Genomic DNA, 15,126 nt, shown 5'->3' with positions numbered 1-15,126 from the left:
ATACGCGCCGTTTCAAGGACTACCCGACCCTTGATCAAACAACCAAGCGAACGCTTCTTAAGATGTTGGTCGAAGCTTTTCGCGAGAAGACCATTGACTGAAACGACGATCGGAACAACAACGGTCGACTGAATGGTATTATTGTTATTATTATTATTATTATTATTATATTGTTTTATACATGGGAAGGTGTGTCTATTTGTTTGTTCGTTACGACTATATTTTAAGAAATATATTCGTTTTTTTTTTCTCAGCATGGTTTAACACATTTACGTGTCGCGGGAACGGTGTCATCAGACGCTTTGCCGGGATTTAAAGTAGCCTATAACCATCTCCTTAATGCAAGTTTTCCTACTCTTTTACCAAATTTCTGCCAATATTTTAGTTATAATTCTCGAAACACTATTTTCACTAGATGGCGCTATTTCAATTCCATTCAAACCGTAGTTAACTCTCAAACGATCTTAAAGAGGTCAACGAAAGAAAATTTCACACTAGGCTGAACCCAACATTTACTAAAAGCTCAGGATGACGCCTGAAATAAAACTCAACAGATTAGATTAAAGTCTTTTACTATATATTACTTTTTACTGAATTATGTACTGAAGTTGCACAACAAACAAAACCCTTTACCGCGTACGTCTGTCACAAGTGCATTCCCTCCATTCAAGATGGCTACTTCCTGAACAGTGGGTTTAGTAGTGTAGAAAATCATCTATGATTTAATTTTATAGAAAATATATTAATTTAAATTTATTAGAAAATCAGTAAGTATGGGTATGCAGCTGATATAAAATGAAGAAAATCTAAAGTACGAGTTATAAACAACTTAAGGATAGGCTTTGTTTGAGTTATAAAAAGCCTACCCTTAAATATTTATAACTCGGACTGGATATTTTTTCATTTCATATAATCTCCATACCCTGTGCATACCCTCTAAGCACGCCACTGGTTTTAGGTATACTAAATATATTACACATGGGTAACAAAAATACTAAATAAATAAACAAACAGACACACTTTGACGGCCGATTGGCGCAGTGGGCAGCGACCCTGCTTTCTGAGCCTAAGGCCGTGGGTTCGATTCCCACGACTGGAAAATGTTTGTGTGATGAACATGACTGTTTTCCAGTGTCTGGGTGTTTATATGTATATTATAAGTATTTATGTATATAATTCATTACAAAAAAAAAAAAAATTCATCATTCAACTTAGTTCCCATAACACAAGCTACGCTTACTTTGGGGCTAGATAGCGATGTGTGTATTGTCGTAGAATATATTTATTTATTATTATTATTTATAACTTTCTAATTATTATGGATTATCTAACTACTTATCAATAAAATGCTCCCTAGAGCTACTTGGCGTTTTTCCATCAATATTGTTTTCTATATACATATACAGCGCGTGCGCAGTTTAATCATAAAGTTCGGTCCGGTCCGGTGAGGACAGGCTTTCGATTTTTAAATTTGGCCTATTGGAAGACTTCGACCCCGACTAATTATTACCACCCTTCCGACAAAGACGTAACTCCAAGATGTAAAAGCGTTCCGGTTTGACGCAGTGTACAAACCGTTACATAAAAACTTAAGTATTGCTAAATTCGGAACCTCGTTTGAAACTTCGGTATATAAAGCTAAAGTCGCTCGTGATAAGGCTTTCTCTGCCTGTGTAATTAACCTTATCACAAAGTGCACATTAGAGTAAAGTACCTACACAACTATTGCGGAGCCGCCGCTGTAGAATTTTAGACAAGGCTTTTACGTCGAGATTGTAATATTTACATATTAAAATAAACAAATACTTAGTTCTTAGATGCAATGAGAAATCAGCTTACTTTGATACTATTTTCCACGGACCTTTAGCCAAATAAAATTCAGTGTAAAAAAATGTTATTCAATCCTAATACTGTGTTTTTGACGACCACCCTGGCGCAATGGTGAGCGCTGTGAATTTAAGCAGGAGGTCCCTGCTTCGATTCCCGCCAGGGGCAATTTGGGAATTTATAATCTCTGATTTTTCTCTGTTCGGTATGGTGGGAAGCTTTGGCCGTGGTTAGTTACCACCCAGTGGCGTGCACAGGTATTCGGACTAGAGTAAGCATAGATCATTAAAATGGCATAAAATGTCAGAATCCTCCTGTGTAGCCAGTTATATGAAAATGTTAGAGTAGGCAGCGCTTTTGTGCATGTATGAAGTGCACGCCACAGATGGCGCTGGGGTCAGCTAGTACATTTATAAAATTGATATTGCCTCATACCTACACTTACAACACTTTTCAAAAATCATAAAATTATGTTAAGATTTTGCATTGGTGCAAAGATTTTATAAACGCTCAAAGAAAAATACAATAGCGCAACATAGTACTGAAAGAATAACACTGTCCACTATTATTTATTGTCGGGGAAAACACAAAGGAAGTGTGTGCGAATATATTGGGATACGCGACATCACGTTTATTTTGGACCTTCGTCGGCAAAATTTCAACGTGATTGATGCTATGTTGGAAAAGGTGTAAGCGTCAGATGGACGGACTAAACGAATTTATAAGGGCTCATATTGCTTCATATGGTTTTTCGATAATTTATCACCTGACCATTCCCGGTTTTAGGATTTAAATACGACTGGTAAAGTTAGTATTTTTTAAATTATTTATTTGATTATCTCTAAAATATAATTTTTATTAATACATAACTTTAACCTAAAATAAACTATTTTAAAACTAAATAAAATCTAAAACGTCCTCGAAACCACCGCAGCGAGGCACAGTTCCTAAGATGCTGGCAATATAATATATATACTTATAATATATTATATTTATATAATATATTATAAGTATATATATTATACAATATAATATATTTTTAATAGGTAATATAATATATATACTAACTGACGACAGACTGCCTTATCTAAAAATATTATATCAAAAATATGCAATTATAACTGGAATAAAAATATGGTGTTTATTGTAATGACCTTTGATAAATATAGTTAGCGCGAAGTAAAAGATTTCAGCCGTTTTAGGTTATATATGTTTTCAGCGCACGTCAAACAACTGGCAGTTATGTTCAACGCTTTAAGGTTGCACGTATTTAATGTATGCACCACTTTCTTAATTTTTATTACTCGTTAGAAATTTTCACAAAGTTTAAGGAAACTTAAAAAAAAGATCGAAGAAATCGGTAAAATCGTTTTCAATTTATACCGTGACGAAGAAAAATGACGACTTTCTTTTATCAATGATGACAACAATATTAAATCAATATGTAAACCCTGAGGAATAGGTACGTCACTTTCTCATTTTCACGTCACCGTATAGTTTGTCATTTTAGAAGTCAAATTCGAGATTCGATTTTGAGAATATAATACAACAATAAAACTATATTATCAATTTTTGAAAGACATGAGTAAAACAGCTCAAAGCAAACACACCCAAATAGCTGATGGCACAAGTGGTTGCAAGAGCACATTTATGCTAACATTTGCCCTAGAAATAACTGGAATAGATTTTTCGCAAGACTACGCTCAGGGAAGACTAAAACTTGGTCCTTATCAACAAGCCGTGAAGCTGCAGTATCAGCTGTATCCTGGACAATCTTTTGAGTTAGATGTACTTATTTGGGCTCAAGTAGCTAAGGTGTCACATAATATAAACTGCTTTTTTCCATACCAGCTGCACCAAATTATCTTTGAAAAAATATAAGCCAATTGGTAAATAAAATTGGTGTGTTTTCGGAAAACTAATCTTTTATTCTCGGCAGATTTGGTGCGGAAACCAGTATACCTTTGTACGAATATGGCCATTTTTAGAAAAAAGATGGGTAACCTTTTCCATTCGACACGTTTTTCCAGTAAAAGTACATACTATGATAAATCACGTTGCAACGGTCTCATGCATTATGGGATCTGGAAGTCTCTGTACGAAGTAGGTATTATATATAATATTTTTAACATCTCTACCTAAAGTTCAACTCACTATACTTTAATAACATGAATGACTATTATTATAGTCATTCATTTTATGAATTGGCGCAGTGGGCACCTACCCTGCTTCTATGACTCAAAGTTGTAGGTGTTTATTTGTATATTATAAGTATTTATGTATGATAAAAATATTCATCAGTCATCTTAGTATCCATAACACAAGCTACGCTTACTTTGGGGCTAGGTGGCGATGTTTTTACTGTCTTAGTATTTATTTCTATTATTTTTTTATTTATTTACTTTAGATAACCCTGGCGATAATATATTAAATTATAGTTTTGCATTTTAGTGCAAAGAACGATAAAACGTCCGAAGTTATATTGCCAACCTTAAAATTTGGAGAGCGTCGATATTTTGGACCAGTTTTAGAAACTGAAGAAACCATTGAACAGTTTATAGAGAACTTTTTATGGAATCTCGTCCAGGAACACATACCTTCATCTTATTTAGATGGATTGTTTGATACACCTTGTAATACTACAGGTGTGTTTAACTGAAGTAGTAATACTAGGTACAGCTACGTTGTATATTTAAAAGAAACTTAAGAATGCATTTTTTTAGATATAAGGCACCAAGATACAATATTATCTAAGGTACAGGAAAATATATTGAGTAAAACTCAGGTAGTTGAGGATGAAGAATTTCCCGTTGAGCCTGAAGAATCATTTGTAAAGACAAAAGTAAGGCGAGAACCAAAAATATCTAAAGAAAAGGAAAGGAATAGAATAGTTGAAGACAATAAAGAAAAATTCACCATTTTTCTATCTGGAGATACTATTTTAGCGGGTAATAAAAATCCAAGAAGAAATATAAAATAATGTTTGCTTTAGAATAATATATTTTAAAAACAATAACTGTATTTTGGCAGGATCGGGACGAATCATTGCCTTTGAAAGTATCGGTGAGCGTCCTGCAGAACAGTGTAAAATCATAGCGCAAATTTCTAGTCATAATCTACCAGCAGAAGATGACCAACCAATAATATTTATTAACGTAGAGACTTTAAATGATATCCCTATCCAATTACTTAAAAAGACAAGGTATAATTAAAAAATGAGGTCAAAGAAATATAAAGGTGGAAAAAAAATATTTTTTATTCTTAATTTACTTATAGAATTTCACAAATATTCACTCGTTGGAAAATTGGGGAAGAAGAACATAGCTCCATAAAACAGAATGCAAGATTATTCACTGGTGTTAAAATTAATGACCATCACACCGTACCTCTTCAATTTTCTAATGCATCTGAAATAACTGCATCTTTTTTAGACAATCCACTTGAAATAGAGGTAGCAATTGCAATTTTTATTTTATAAAAACTAATCATTAAATGGTTTACAACTTAACTAACTCAATTTTCTTTTATTAAAGCTGTATGGTGTACGCCAATCAAAATCATCATATTATAATCCGATATTATTTGGAAATGAAAAACTTGATTGTAATTTTGGGTTCACCTTACCTTCCAACGCTAACACTAGGAGTCATGAAGAAGTAGTGCCAATTGCTGTAACTAAAATTGATGCAAGCTCATTAGCCAAAGAAACTAACGGAATCATTAGAGGAGAGTTTTGTCTATATCCTGTGAACGTTTCTGTTACGGACAGAAGTCGGGAAGATAGTTGTACAAATGATATTAATGGAATAAAAAAATCAATTAAACCTGACATTATCATACAGCCTTCGGAAATCTTACAAGCACAGATGACTCTAGAGGTATCAATAGGTATAGTTGGATGTCGGCCACATAGTTTAGCTCATAGCTATCTCAGATTTTATTGCTGTGCAAGTGACACACAAGCTACAAATTCTTTGTTACAAAAAATCAAAGAAATTAATAAAAATCTCATTGCGACAAAGGATATAAATGAATTGTTAACAGGATTTGCCTTAGACACAATTCATGAGGTAATATTTTATGTTGAAGGCCAAAGAGACGGACCAATATTAAGAGTTTGGGAGTTTACCGAAGATTTTTATCCTCGAATGAAGCCATTATTCTCATGTTCAGATTATCATCGCGATAGAATTTATTCTGGTACAATAATTCTTAATATTTGCTTAATAATTGGTTATTTAGTATTGAATAAAACTTAATTTATAATTTTGCAGAAATGCTATCATCCGCCACACCATTTTATGTTCTGAAAATGTCAGTCCCAATAAACACTCTCTTAGCTTGTCCACAAGTATATGTCAAGCCTTCATTGCCATTGCCGACTAGATCTGTAAGTTACAATTGTTTATTTTAAGTAATATAGGTATACGGCAGATAACACTTGTTACCCCCACCCCACTTCCTTCCGCGGGTGTCGTACGAGGCGACTAAGGGAATAAAACGGAGAACGGGAAGGAGCGTGCTACAACTACCATCTTCTGCGACCACCAGCCCGTCTGCCCATCGTGGTACCAAACCCTCCCGAATGGAGAATGCCTTTGGTCCAGCATTGGATTTTTATGTTTTTTTGATGATGAATATCAATATAATGTGCGTTTGTTATTAATGTTTTCATTATATTGTATTATTACAGGCCTTGTTAAAAGTTGGTCGCTTGATTGCAAGCAAATTCAAGTTAGCTCCTTACAAAAATGAAATGCCGACTTACGATGAACTAAATAGTTTTAGGCTTGAGTTATGCATTCCACCTCGCTGTAATTGGAAACCTGCAATAATTTAAGAAGCAATGCGTATCTCAAGCATAATTGGTGCATCAGAAATAACTGTCATATTTTATAGTAGGTACATTTAATTGATATACTTATTTTAACCTTTGGAATAGGCTTTTTTTCGAATGGGAAATGGAAAAGAGGTAATGCTCACAAACTAATACTCCCGGGAATGAGGACACTTAATTGAAAATAAATTTTATATGCACTACCTTCTTGGTCTTAATGGTCAGCATGTTCGACTGCGGATCATGACATTCGAGAATTTTTTTTTTTTATTTAAACTCTTTATTTGTATAACTCTTTATTATGTTATACTGTATACAACGTGTAAATGAAAACCGAAATAATACGTCACAGGCTTTAAAAATTCAGTATGTACTGTCTCTGAGACTTATCTGTGAAACCTAAGTCCTAATAGTTTTTGAGTAGAACACTGCCATCGTTTTTACTTTAAGAAATCAGATACAGCCCTAACATCACATGCAAAATTAAAATCATGTGACTCCTGTCACTTTATTAGTTACGCATCGCGTAGTGTAAATAGCTACTATACGCGTGTGGATTTTTCATCTTCAGAATATTTGAATTCGTTTGTATGGAAAAATAAATATACTTCTTTTGATTTAATAGTGTTACAGGATAATTACTTATAAAATATACTTATGCATCCTTCAATATTATTTCGTAATTTTGTTAAACGTTGTATATTAATAAACTATATATTTTTTAATTTATTTCCTATAATGTTTGAACCACGCCCTCACTCGATTTTCTCGCAATGTCCGAAGGTAGAAAATGCTTAAGCATTAAGTCCGCCTTTTTTAAACCGTTTTTTTTGCTGTGCATCAATCTGCAATCGTTAAAACACCGCCAACTCAAATCTGAGATATTTGTATGTGTGTAACGCTAAGATACTCTACTGTGGAACGCTAGGATGCTAGGCTAAGGATATGTATGTTATAGGTTTGTATGAACGTACGAACTACCACCAACATACATACATGTACGATGTCGGTGAGTTGATTAATATAAAGCTAGATTTTATGCTAAATAAAATAAATAGCTTTCTACAAATTTTAATTCCGATTCATTTACGTTTTATAGGTACAGAGATAAGATTAATAGTAAGTTCTTATTTAGAACGTATTCGTACGTTTTAAGCCGTAATTACTGGAATTGGCACTAGAGAAAATTTTCCGAATTCAAATTGTACAATAGTAGGTACTAGTACAATTCCTCGAAAATCAAACGCCTGGAAAACCATAATCATATTTTCAGCATCACTGAATCAATAAAAAAATACTTATTTTTTTTCATTATATTTTAGTAAATACATGATTTATTACACTATTAGAAAAACATAGAGGTTTGCGTCAATGCCAGTAGTAAAGTTTAGATTGTTTTTAACGTCATTTTGTAGTTTTACTTTTAGATTTGTTTAGATCCTCTAGTTTGTTAATGAGCCGCGGATCGAGGAACCTAGTAACTCGCTCCGTTTGTAAACAGTTAGCAGTCATCGTCTGCATCTGTGCTGGATGTTCTATTCTTCTAAATATCTTATTGCAAAAAATTCCTGTCCTAATAATCTGCTAGCTCCGTTTGTAAACAGATAGCAGTCATCGTCTGCATCTGTGCTGGATATTCTATTCTACTAAGTATCTTATTGCTAAAAATTCCTCTCCTAATAATCTCTAATGAACCTGATTCTGAACTGGTAAGGTGCTGCAGTGTTTTAAAATGTCTGTGCTTGCTGTCATATCGACCTTGAAACAATTATTATTATTCTAATCGAAGTCAAAAATATACAATTTTATATTTGTTGCCCACCGACGAGCAAAGATCCGATTATATCCTGTCCTGTCCTGTCAGCTCCTGTATCTGACGATTCAATGGTGCCAGAAGCGTCGAATAAATATGCCCTAAGCAATACTCGCAACTAAAGAAGCCTAGATATCTATGTAAAATCTGAGCAGTGTACTTTTCATTTCTCTAATAATACTGTAGTGTGCAGTGCAACCGTGACTACAACCTCTGAGGTTTAGGGTCCGTACTCTGGGGCAACTTCTGAAGCAGTCAAATCAAATGTCAATGTCATGTCTGAACTGAAACCCAAAATCAAATTAGAATCAGAATACCTATTCATTTAAAAAGTGAGAAATAAGTGGAATCGACATTACATTTAAACATGATACAAAGATTCAATTAGCAAATATTCCTATATCTTTATAATGTTCTTAATAAAGAGCCGGTAAGTATGTAATAGTATTTAACAGCATTTTCCTATACTTCATCTTTTTTTTTCTTTACTGATTCTGATATTTTTGCTATTTCACTGAAAACATTTAAAAACCTGTTATGTAATATCTAGCGATTTATGATCCATGAAACTGTTGATATTTAACCATTTTCAGACATAACACAACTTCTTTCGACTAACTTCTCTTCAATTTTGTTTATTTATTAATAACTAGCTGTACCCTGCCAAGCTTCACTGTGGCACATTGTGATTGAATGGTTGACAAAAATAATTCTTGATGCGTATTATATATCATACTAAAATTTCAGCCTGATTGGTGCAGAACTTTTTGAGTTTTTTAAGCGTACACATACCAACATAACATTTTTATATTTATTAATAATTTCAGATTAATATAAATCGGGTATTTAAAAGTAGGTAAACCTACCTGTTTTACTGCAAAAAGTCCTGAAGCAGAGAAAAAATGCGGAATCATTCGCTCAGTTACTTAAAAATAGTTTTATCAAAAAACTTGTAAGTATTCAAAATGATTTTGATTTCGTTAGCCAACAATTTATATAGAATAACTAATACTTTGGATATGTTTTCAGAAAATCACATGCATATAAATTTCCTTCTAGAGGAATTACAATGTTAAACAAAAAAACTACCACAAAAGAAACAACAGTCGACCAAACTGATGTAGACAATCATACCAAACTTGCCAAAGAATGGTGGGACCCCAATGGCAAAATGTTAGCACTGCATAGCTTCAATTTACTTAGGTACCTATAGATTTTTTAATTATTTATATTGCAATTATTATTAGAAAACTTAGTTTATCTTCATGATCAAAATACTAAGACAAAGCAGCAAAAACATTACAGTACATTGCAGCCCTGCATCATAAAAATCTGCATTGGTAAATGGAACAATATTATTTGAATTGCAAGATGTTTGTGAATGAAAAACTAAGAGTGCAAAAACTTACCACAATAATTAATCACTTGATTTTATGACTGATGTTGTTGAGCTTCATTAGTACCAATCATTATTGTTATACTTGGGCAATATATGTAAAACCCAGCCCTTAAATGATTGTGTAAGTTTAATAGTACAGAATTATAGTCCTTAGTCTGCATTATTGCAGGGTATGTACACTAGTAGCACTTTTAATTAGACTATATGAATGGCAATGTCCTATAGGCTGAGGATAGTTGCAGTGTTAAGGCTAAGTTCTGTTTGTTGCAATTGGCAAACATTATAATACCCCAATTACAACTTTGATTTTTGCCACTTAAGGATAATTGGATAGAAACAGGCATTACTTTGCGGAAATCCATAATATATTATGAAAATTAAGCTTAATTTGCTATACTCTACATATACAGGAGAATGGTGTAATTTATAATTTCTTCAATCCATCGTCAACATCTCCTGAGGATGCTTCGGTTTCTCCTACTATTCGCGGCGTATAGCAAATTAAGCTTGATTTTCATAATACACTAAAGGATAAATTGTCATTAAGGAAGCATAGAGAGAACTGCCTGCATCTGATTTATGTACTTGGATACATTCAAAACAAAACATTTAATGCAATTGAATATCTGATTTTTATTCTTAATATTCTTTTTATATCGTACTTACAATTTTAGTTATTTATAGTATTTGCAACATGCAAAATTACTAACCGTTTTAGTAAATTTATGAATTATTGTTATGTATTTTAATTACTGTTTCAAAAACTGACCCTGTATATTCATTAATATTATTTTAACCAGGGTTCCTTTTATAAGAGATGGTCTGGTGGATGTGGAGCAAAATGAAAGAACCCTTTTACCTTTGTCTAATAAAACAATATTAGATGTAGGTTGCGGTGGAGGTATACTATCAGAGGTAAGTTCAAAAACTTTAAGTAGAAGTAAGCTTATAAATGGGCATGGTATAAGAATCAAATAAAATCATATATTGAAAAATTATTATTTATCTATGTAATTAAGTAATGGGTAAGTTTAATATAGCATAATATGTTTATTGTACATTTTAATATTTGTACGTGTTAAATATTTGTGATTTTTTTTATCTTTTAAGCCCTATTTTACATACTTAATTGATAAGTAAAGATATTTTTATTCAATATCTTTACTTTGTGCATCATCCATTTTCCGTTTTACTGATACCTTCTTATGCTTAGTTTGCCTGTAAAAGATCACTTTAAGTGATACGGCCGCCTTTGAACCCTAACACTGTACTTTTGTCTTTATTTTTATTTGTATTGTTTTTTAGTGTTTCGTTGCAATAAAGTTATTCTATCTATATCTATCTATTATACAAATACTATTAGAAACTAATGTTTATATAAATGAACTGTTTTCTTTCAGGCGATTGCTAGACTTGGAGCTAATGTAACAGGAATAGATGCCAGCAATGAATTAATAGAGCTAGCCTCAGATCACAGTAAAATAGATCCAAAGCTAGCAAACAATAGACCATCCTACCAGTGTACTACAATTGAGGTAAAATCTATACAATTGAGGTACACCAATAAGATTATAAAGAGTGATGAAATATTTATAATTTTTTCAGTTGGAATCGCACATTGGATTTATAATAATAATTTTTTTTATTACAAAATTCAATGTTGCTTCTTATTTTTTTTATGGTCTCCTGTTTAAAGTAATGCAATTCACGTTTATAGTTACATATTCCTTTCTATAATTATTATATTTTTTAGCAAGCAATGTCTGATTAATATATGTATTGACTTTTGATCAAAACTTATTTGTTTCTAACTTTCTACAAAGATCTGACCATAATATTTGCCGTTTCCTATTTCTTCTTTAAAGTGTCAATATACACCTGCGCATCGCCAAAAGTCATATGACCTTGGTCGTAAAATTAATATATAAAATTATTAGCAAACAACTCATCAAAACCGTGGATAAAATCACCTATGGTTTAAGATCATTTCTGGCAAATTGTAATAAAGTCAATAAAATTCAAATTGCCAAACGCCTTATTTAATACTACGCCTACTTACGCCTTTTTAATCGCTTAAGGGTACATCTCTGTCGGTGGGGTGGTAACTAGCCACGTTCGATTTTTTATTATTTATTCATACAAAGTATAACATAACACGTAGAATCTTCGGGCCCTTACTCTTTGTCGACAAGTGTGAGTAAAAATAAAAGAATTGTTCACGAGTAGTGAGTGGTTTATTTCCTATATCGTACAATACTAGCAGATCGGGCAGAGACGGCGCGTCGTCGGTCTGTTCGGAAAAGAAGCGCCACATTAATTATGATATTTTATTTACATATGGTTACATACTGACAGCAGTGCCAACTACCGGGTCTAGTAAATGGGTAGTAGGCATTTTATGATGCTAATTTTTTTTTTTGCAAAAAATAATCTTTATTGGTACTCCCTAATCACCTAGCAGTATCACACATAAACAAAAATATCATAAAAATCGGAGGGCTGCGATCCCAAATACCGTGACACGAAATTTTTGATTATCACATTTTATAACATTATAACAGAAATTAGTGGGCCAAGTATACACCTATAACAATAATAATTAATAATATTTTTTCTTTATGCACAAAAAGTGCAAAAGTGAATAATTAAATATTAAACATTAATTATTAAGAATAAATAAATCAGTATATACTAGATACTACTACTATAACCTATACTACGTTTTTGTTCTTAATGTTAGCATTTCTGTTAAGCTGACAATTGCCTGCAGATCTGCTCTGTATCAACAGGGCAAGCGGCTTAACGTGCTCGCTCCGACACGGACGGGATTAACTGCCACACGGCACTCACTTAGGCCTTTGTTAATATTTGATGAAGCATATTACCTGTTTTTACGTAAATAATGATGTATTATTTTTCTTACCTATTTCATAATTCAAAAATCTTTTTGGAACTTTTTAAATAGTCACTTTTCATTTTTATTTTGTTAATCGCACTTGTTTTTTTTTATTCAATAGCTTAAAACATACTTCACAATAAGAACGAATGAAAAGATTGTTTACATTATAAGACAAATTGGAAGAAATGGAGTGACAAGAGTTTACATTTATGTAGTGTTGTTATTGCAATACTTATAATTTCGAAGCTTCTTCTTAGATTAATGAAAAAAGGCACCACTAAAATGTTTCTTACCGTGTTAACTGATAATTTTATTATTAGGATATATTTAAATACGTAGAGAATTGACAATTAGGTACTATAGTAAAATATGTTTTGAGTAATATTCCCATAAAATTGTGAGTGAGTCAGTTGAGTCTGTGTGGACCTGTTTTCTAAAACACTAAATTAGTTAGTCTATAGTAAAATTTTAGCACTATTTGACTTATACCACTATCAAAAAAAAAATGGAGATATATTACAGTTATATGTCACAAGGGAGAGCTGCAATCGTAATTTTTATTATCACAGTATTGATTTTAAATGTAATAAATAATTATCCGCGGAGTCGACGCGGTTGGTCATAGTATATAGTGTTAAATAGTGGAAGAAAGTTATTATAAGCACTATGACGGTGTCTAAGTCGTGACGGCCAGCTTGTAAATAATAATCCTGTAATAACATATTTTTTCCAAGGCAAGGAACATACTACGCGAGGCTTATACCCATTTTCACTAACTATGAATAAGGCAATGCCTCAGTAAGTAACGCCTAATCAAGGAAGATTCCTAGGCATACCTACCATCAGTGGCGTGCACTTCATACATGCACAAAAGCACTGCATACCCTTTATGATTCTTGCCGCAAGATGTGGTATTTTGTGTTTGTATTATGCTATTTTTCATTTTTCGTATTAAATTAAGGTTATTAAATAAAATATATATTTTTTCATCTGTCAAGTGACTATTTACGAATTCCCTAAACCATTATGTTATTATAAAACTTACAGGAACACTCGCAAAAATTCTCCGACCACTACAACGCGGTGGTAGCATCAGAAGTGATCGAGCACGTAGCGAACAAGGAGTTGTTTATCAAATCGTGCGTGCAGGCCGTCAAACCCGGTGGCAAGATATTCCTTACAACCCCCAACCGGACACGTCTCATGCAAATCTTCGGGATATATGTCGCTGAATACATCTTACAAATGGTGCCAAAAAATACGCACCAGTATGAAAAATTTACTACACCGAATGAGGTCACGTTTTTGTTGGAAAGAAGTTAGTATCGACTTATTTTTTTTTAATTTTTCTATTTAACTCGTAACAAACATTCTTGATATGTTACTTTGCTTAAATCCAATTTTGTAACTAGATTTTATTTAGTGTTTTTTTTATGCAATCTCACCAGCTGGTAACTGGCTAACCATTTAGGGGTGTTTCAATTATATTAACACATAGCGGTTTCTACGCGACATCGTCTATACTTGAACGTTAAGTCGTGTCTTTGAGAGGACTGTATTTTGTTTAGGACAAATCTTGCGATTGGGTTTTAAATCAGTTATCTGCAACGGATTGGGCTCGAATTTCACATAAAATACATAGTGACACTATTCTAAAAACAATATGGAGTCCCAAAGACAACAAAAAATTTATTTATCATTCCGTAGGAATCAATTGCTAAGATGTGCCCCGTTCTTTCCACGACGTCTTACAATGTGTATCTATTTCTATTTTTGTTACAGATCACTGCCACGTGCAAGCTGTTTATGGCGTAATGTACTACCCAATAGTCAACAAATGGGCATGGAGTAGTTCTCCCAAATTTATGTTCGCTCTACAGGCGGAGAAACTTGTAAACGAATAAGCGGTTAAATTTATTTCTAACTTACCTTTTTGTAAGTGCTAGTCAGACTGTCCTGAGTTAAGTTGGAGATATACCAAGCGTATTAAAAAAGTGAGGTCCACTGCTAGACGACACTGGACGCCACTAATTGTGTGTTTCTGGCTTACTAAACTTTGCTGGTTCTAAGTAAAGAACAGGTATTACGCGATCAATTATTAAATATTAGATACGTAAATAAAACAATAAATTTATAACAGCTGTTTTTTTATCAGGTAATAACTTGGTATACCTTAGATACCTTATAATTTAGTAGTTCGAAAAGGTGTTTGGGCTGTCTTCAGTTACGCAGTGTCTAGCAAAGACAAGTAAGTAACTACGTGTGTCTATATTCATTGGTATAAATGAAGATACAATCACAGGTTAAAACTAAAGCAATGCCACAAAAATCAGTCAATATCTGACATATTT

At 32.8% G+C, this 15,126-nt stretch overlaps 2 protein-coding genes across 2 annotated transcripts; both read left to right on the top strand.

The window, feature by feature from the left end:
• Positions 1–3,408: 3,408 nt before the first annotated feature.
• LOC120630043 lies at positions 3,409–6,687 on the top strand. Its single transcript, XM_039899171.1, has 9 exons — positions 3,409–3,642; positions 3,767–3,930; positions 4,279–4,472; positions 4,551–4,775; positions 4,858–5,029; positions 5,104–5,278; positions 5,361–6,027; positions 6,102–6,217; positions 6,521–6,687. The coding sequence occupies exons 1-9, from the start codon at positions 3,409–3,411 to the stop codon at positions 6,665–6,667; spliced, it is 2,094 nt and encodes a 697-aa protein (XP_039755105.1). The 3' UTR covers positions 6,668–6,687.
• Positions 6,688–8,742: 2,055 nt separating this feature from the next.
• On the top strand, positions 8,743–14,909 carry LOC120630064 (ubiquinone biosynthesis O-methyltransferase, mitochondrial-like). Its single transcript, XM_039899200.1, has 7 exons — positions 8,743–8,907; positions 9,305–9,429; positions 9,507–9,680; positions 10,677–10,791; positions 11,277–11,411; positions 13,823–14,093; positions 14,558–14,909. Exons 2-7 carry the CDS (start codon positions 9,380–9,382, stop codon positions 14,677–14,679), a joined length of 867 nt encoding a protein of 288 aa, XP_039755134.1. The 5' UTR covers positions 8,743–8,907; positions 9,305–9,379; the 3' UTR covers positions 14,680–14,909.
• The last annotated feature ends 217 nt before the right edge of the window (positions 14,910–15,126 follow it).

This window comes from Pararge aegeria, chromosome 15 (assembly GCF_905163445.1).
Source record: "Pararge aegeria chromosome 15, ilParAegt1.1, whole genome shotgun sequence".
Taxonomy (NCBI): Eukaryota; Metazoa; Arthropoda; class Insecta; order Lepidoptera; family Nymphalidae; genus Pararge; species Pararge aegeria.
Note: the sequence above shows the minus strand (reverse complement) of the source record. Positions and strands in the feature narration are given on the sequence as shown.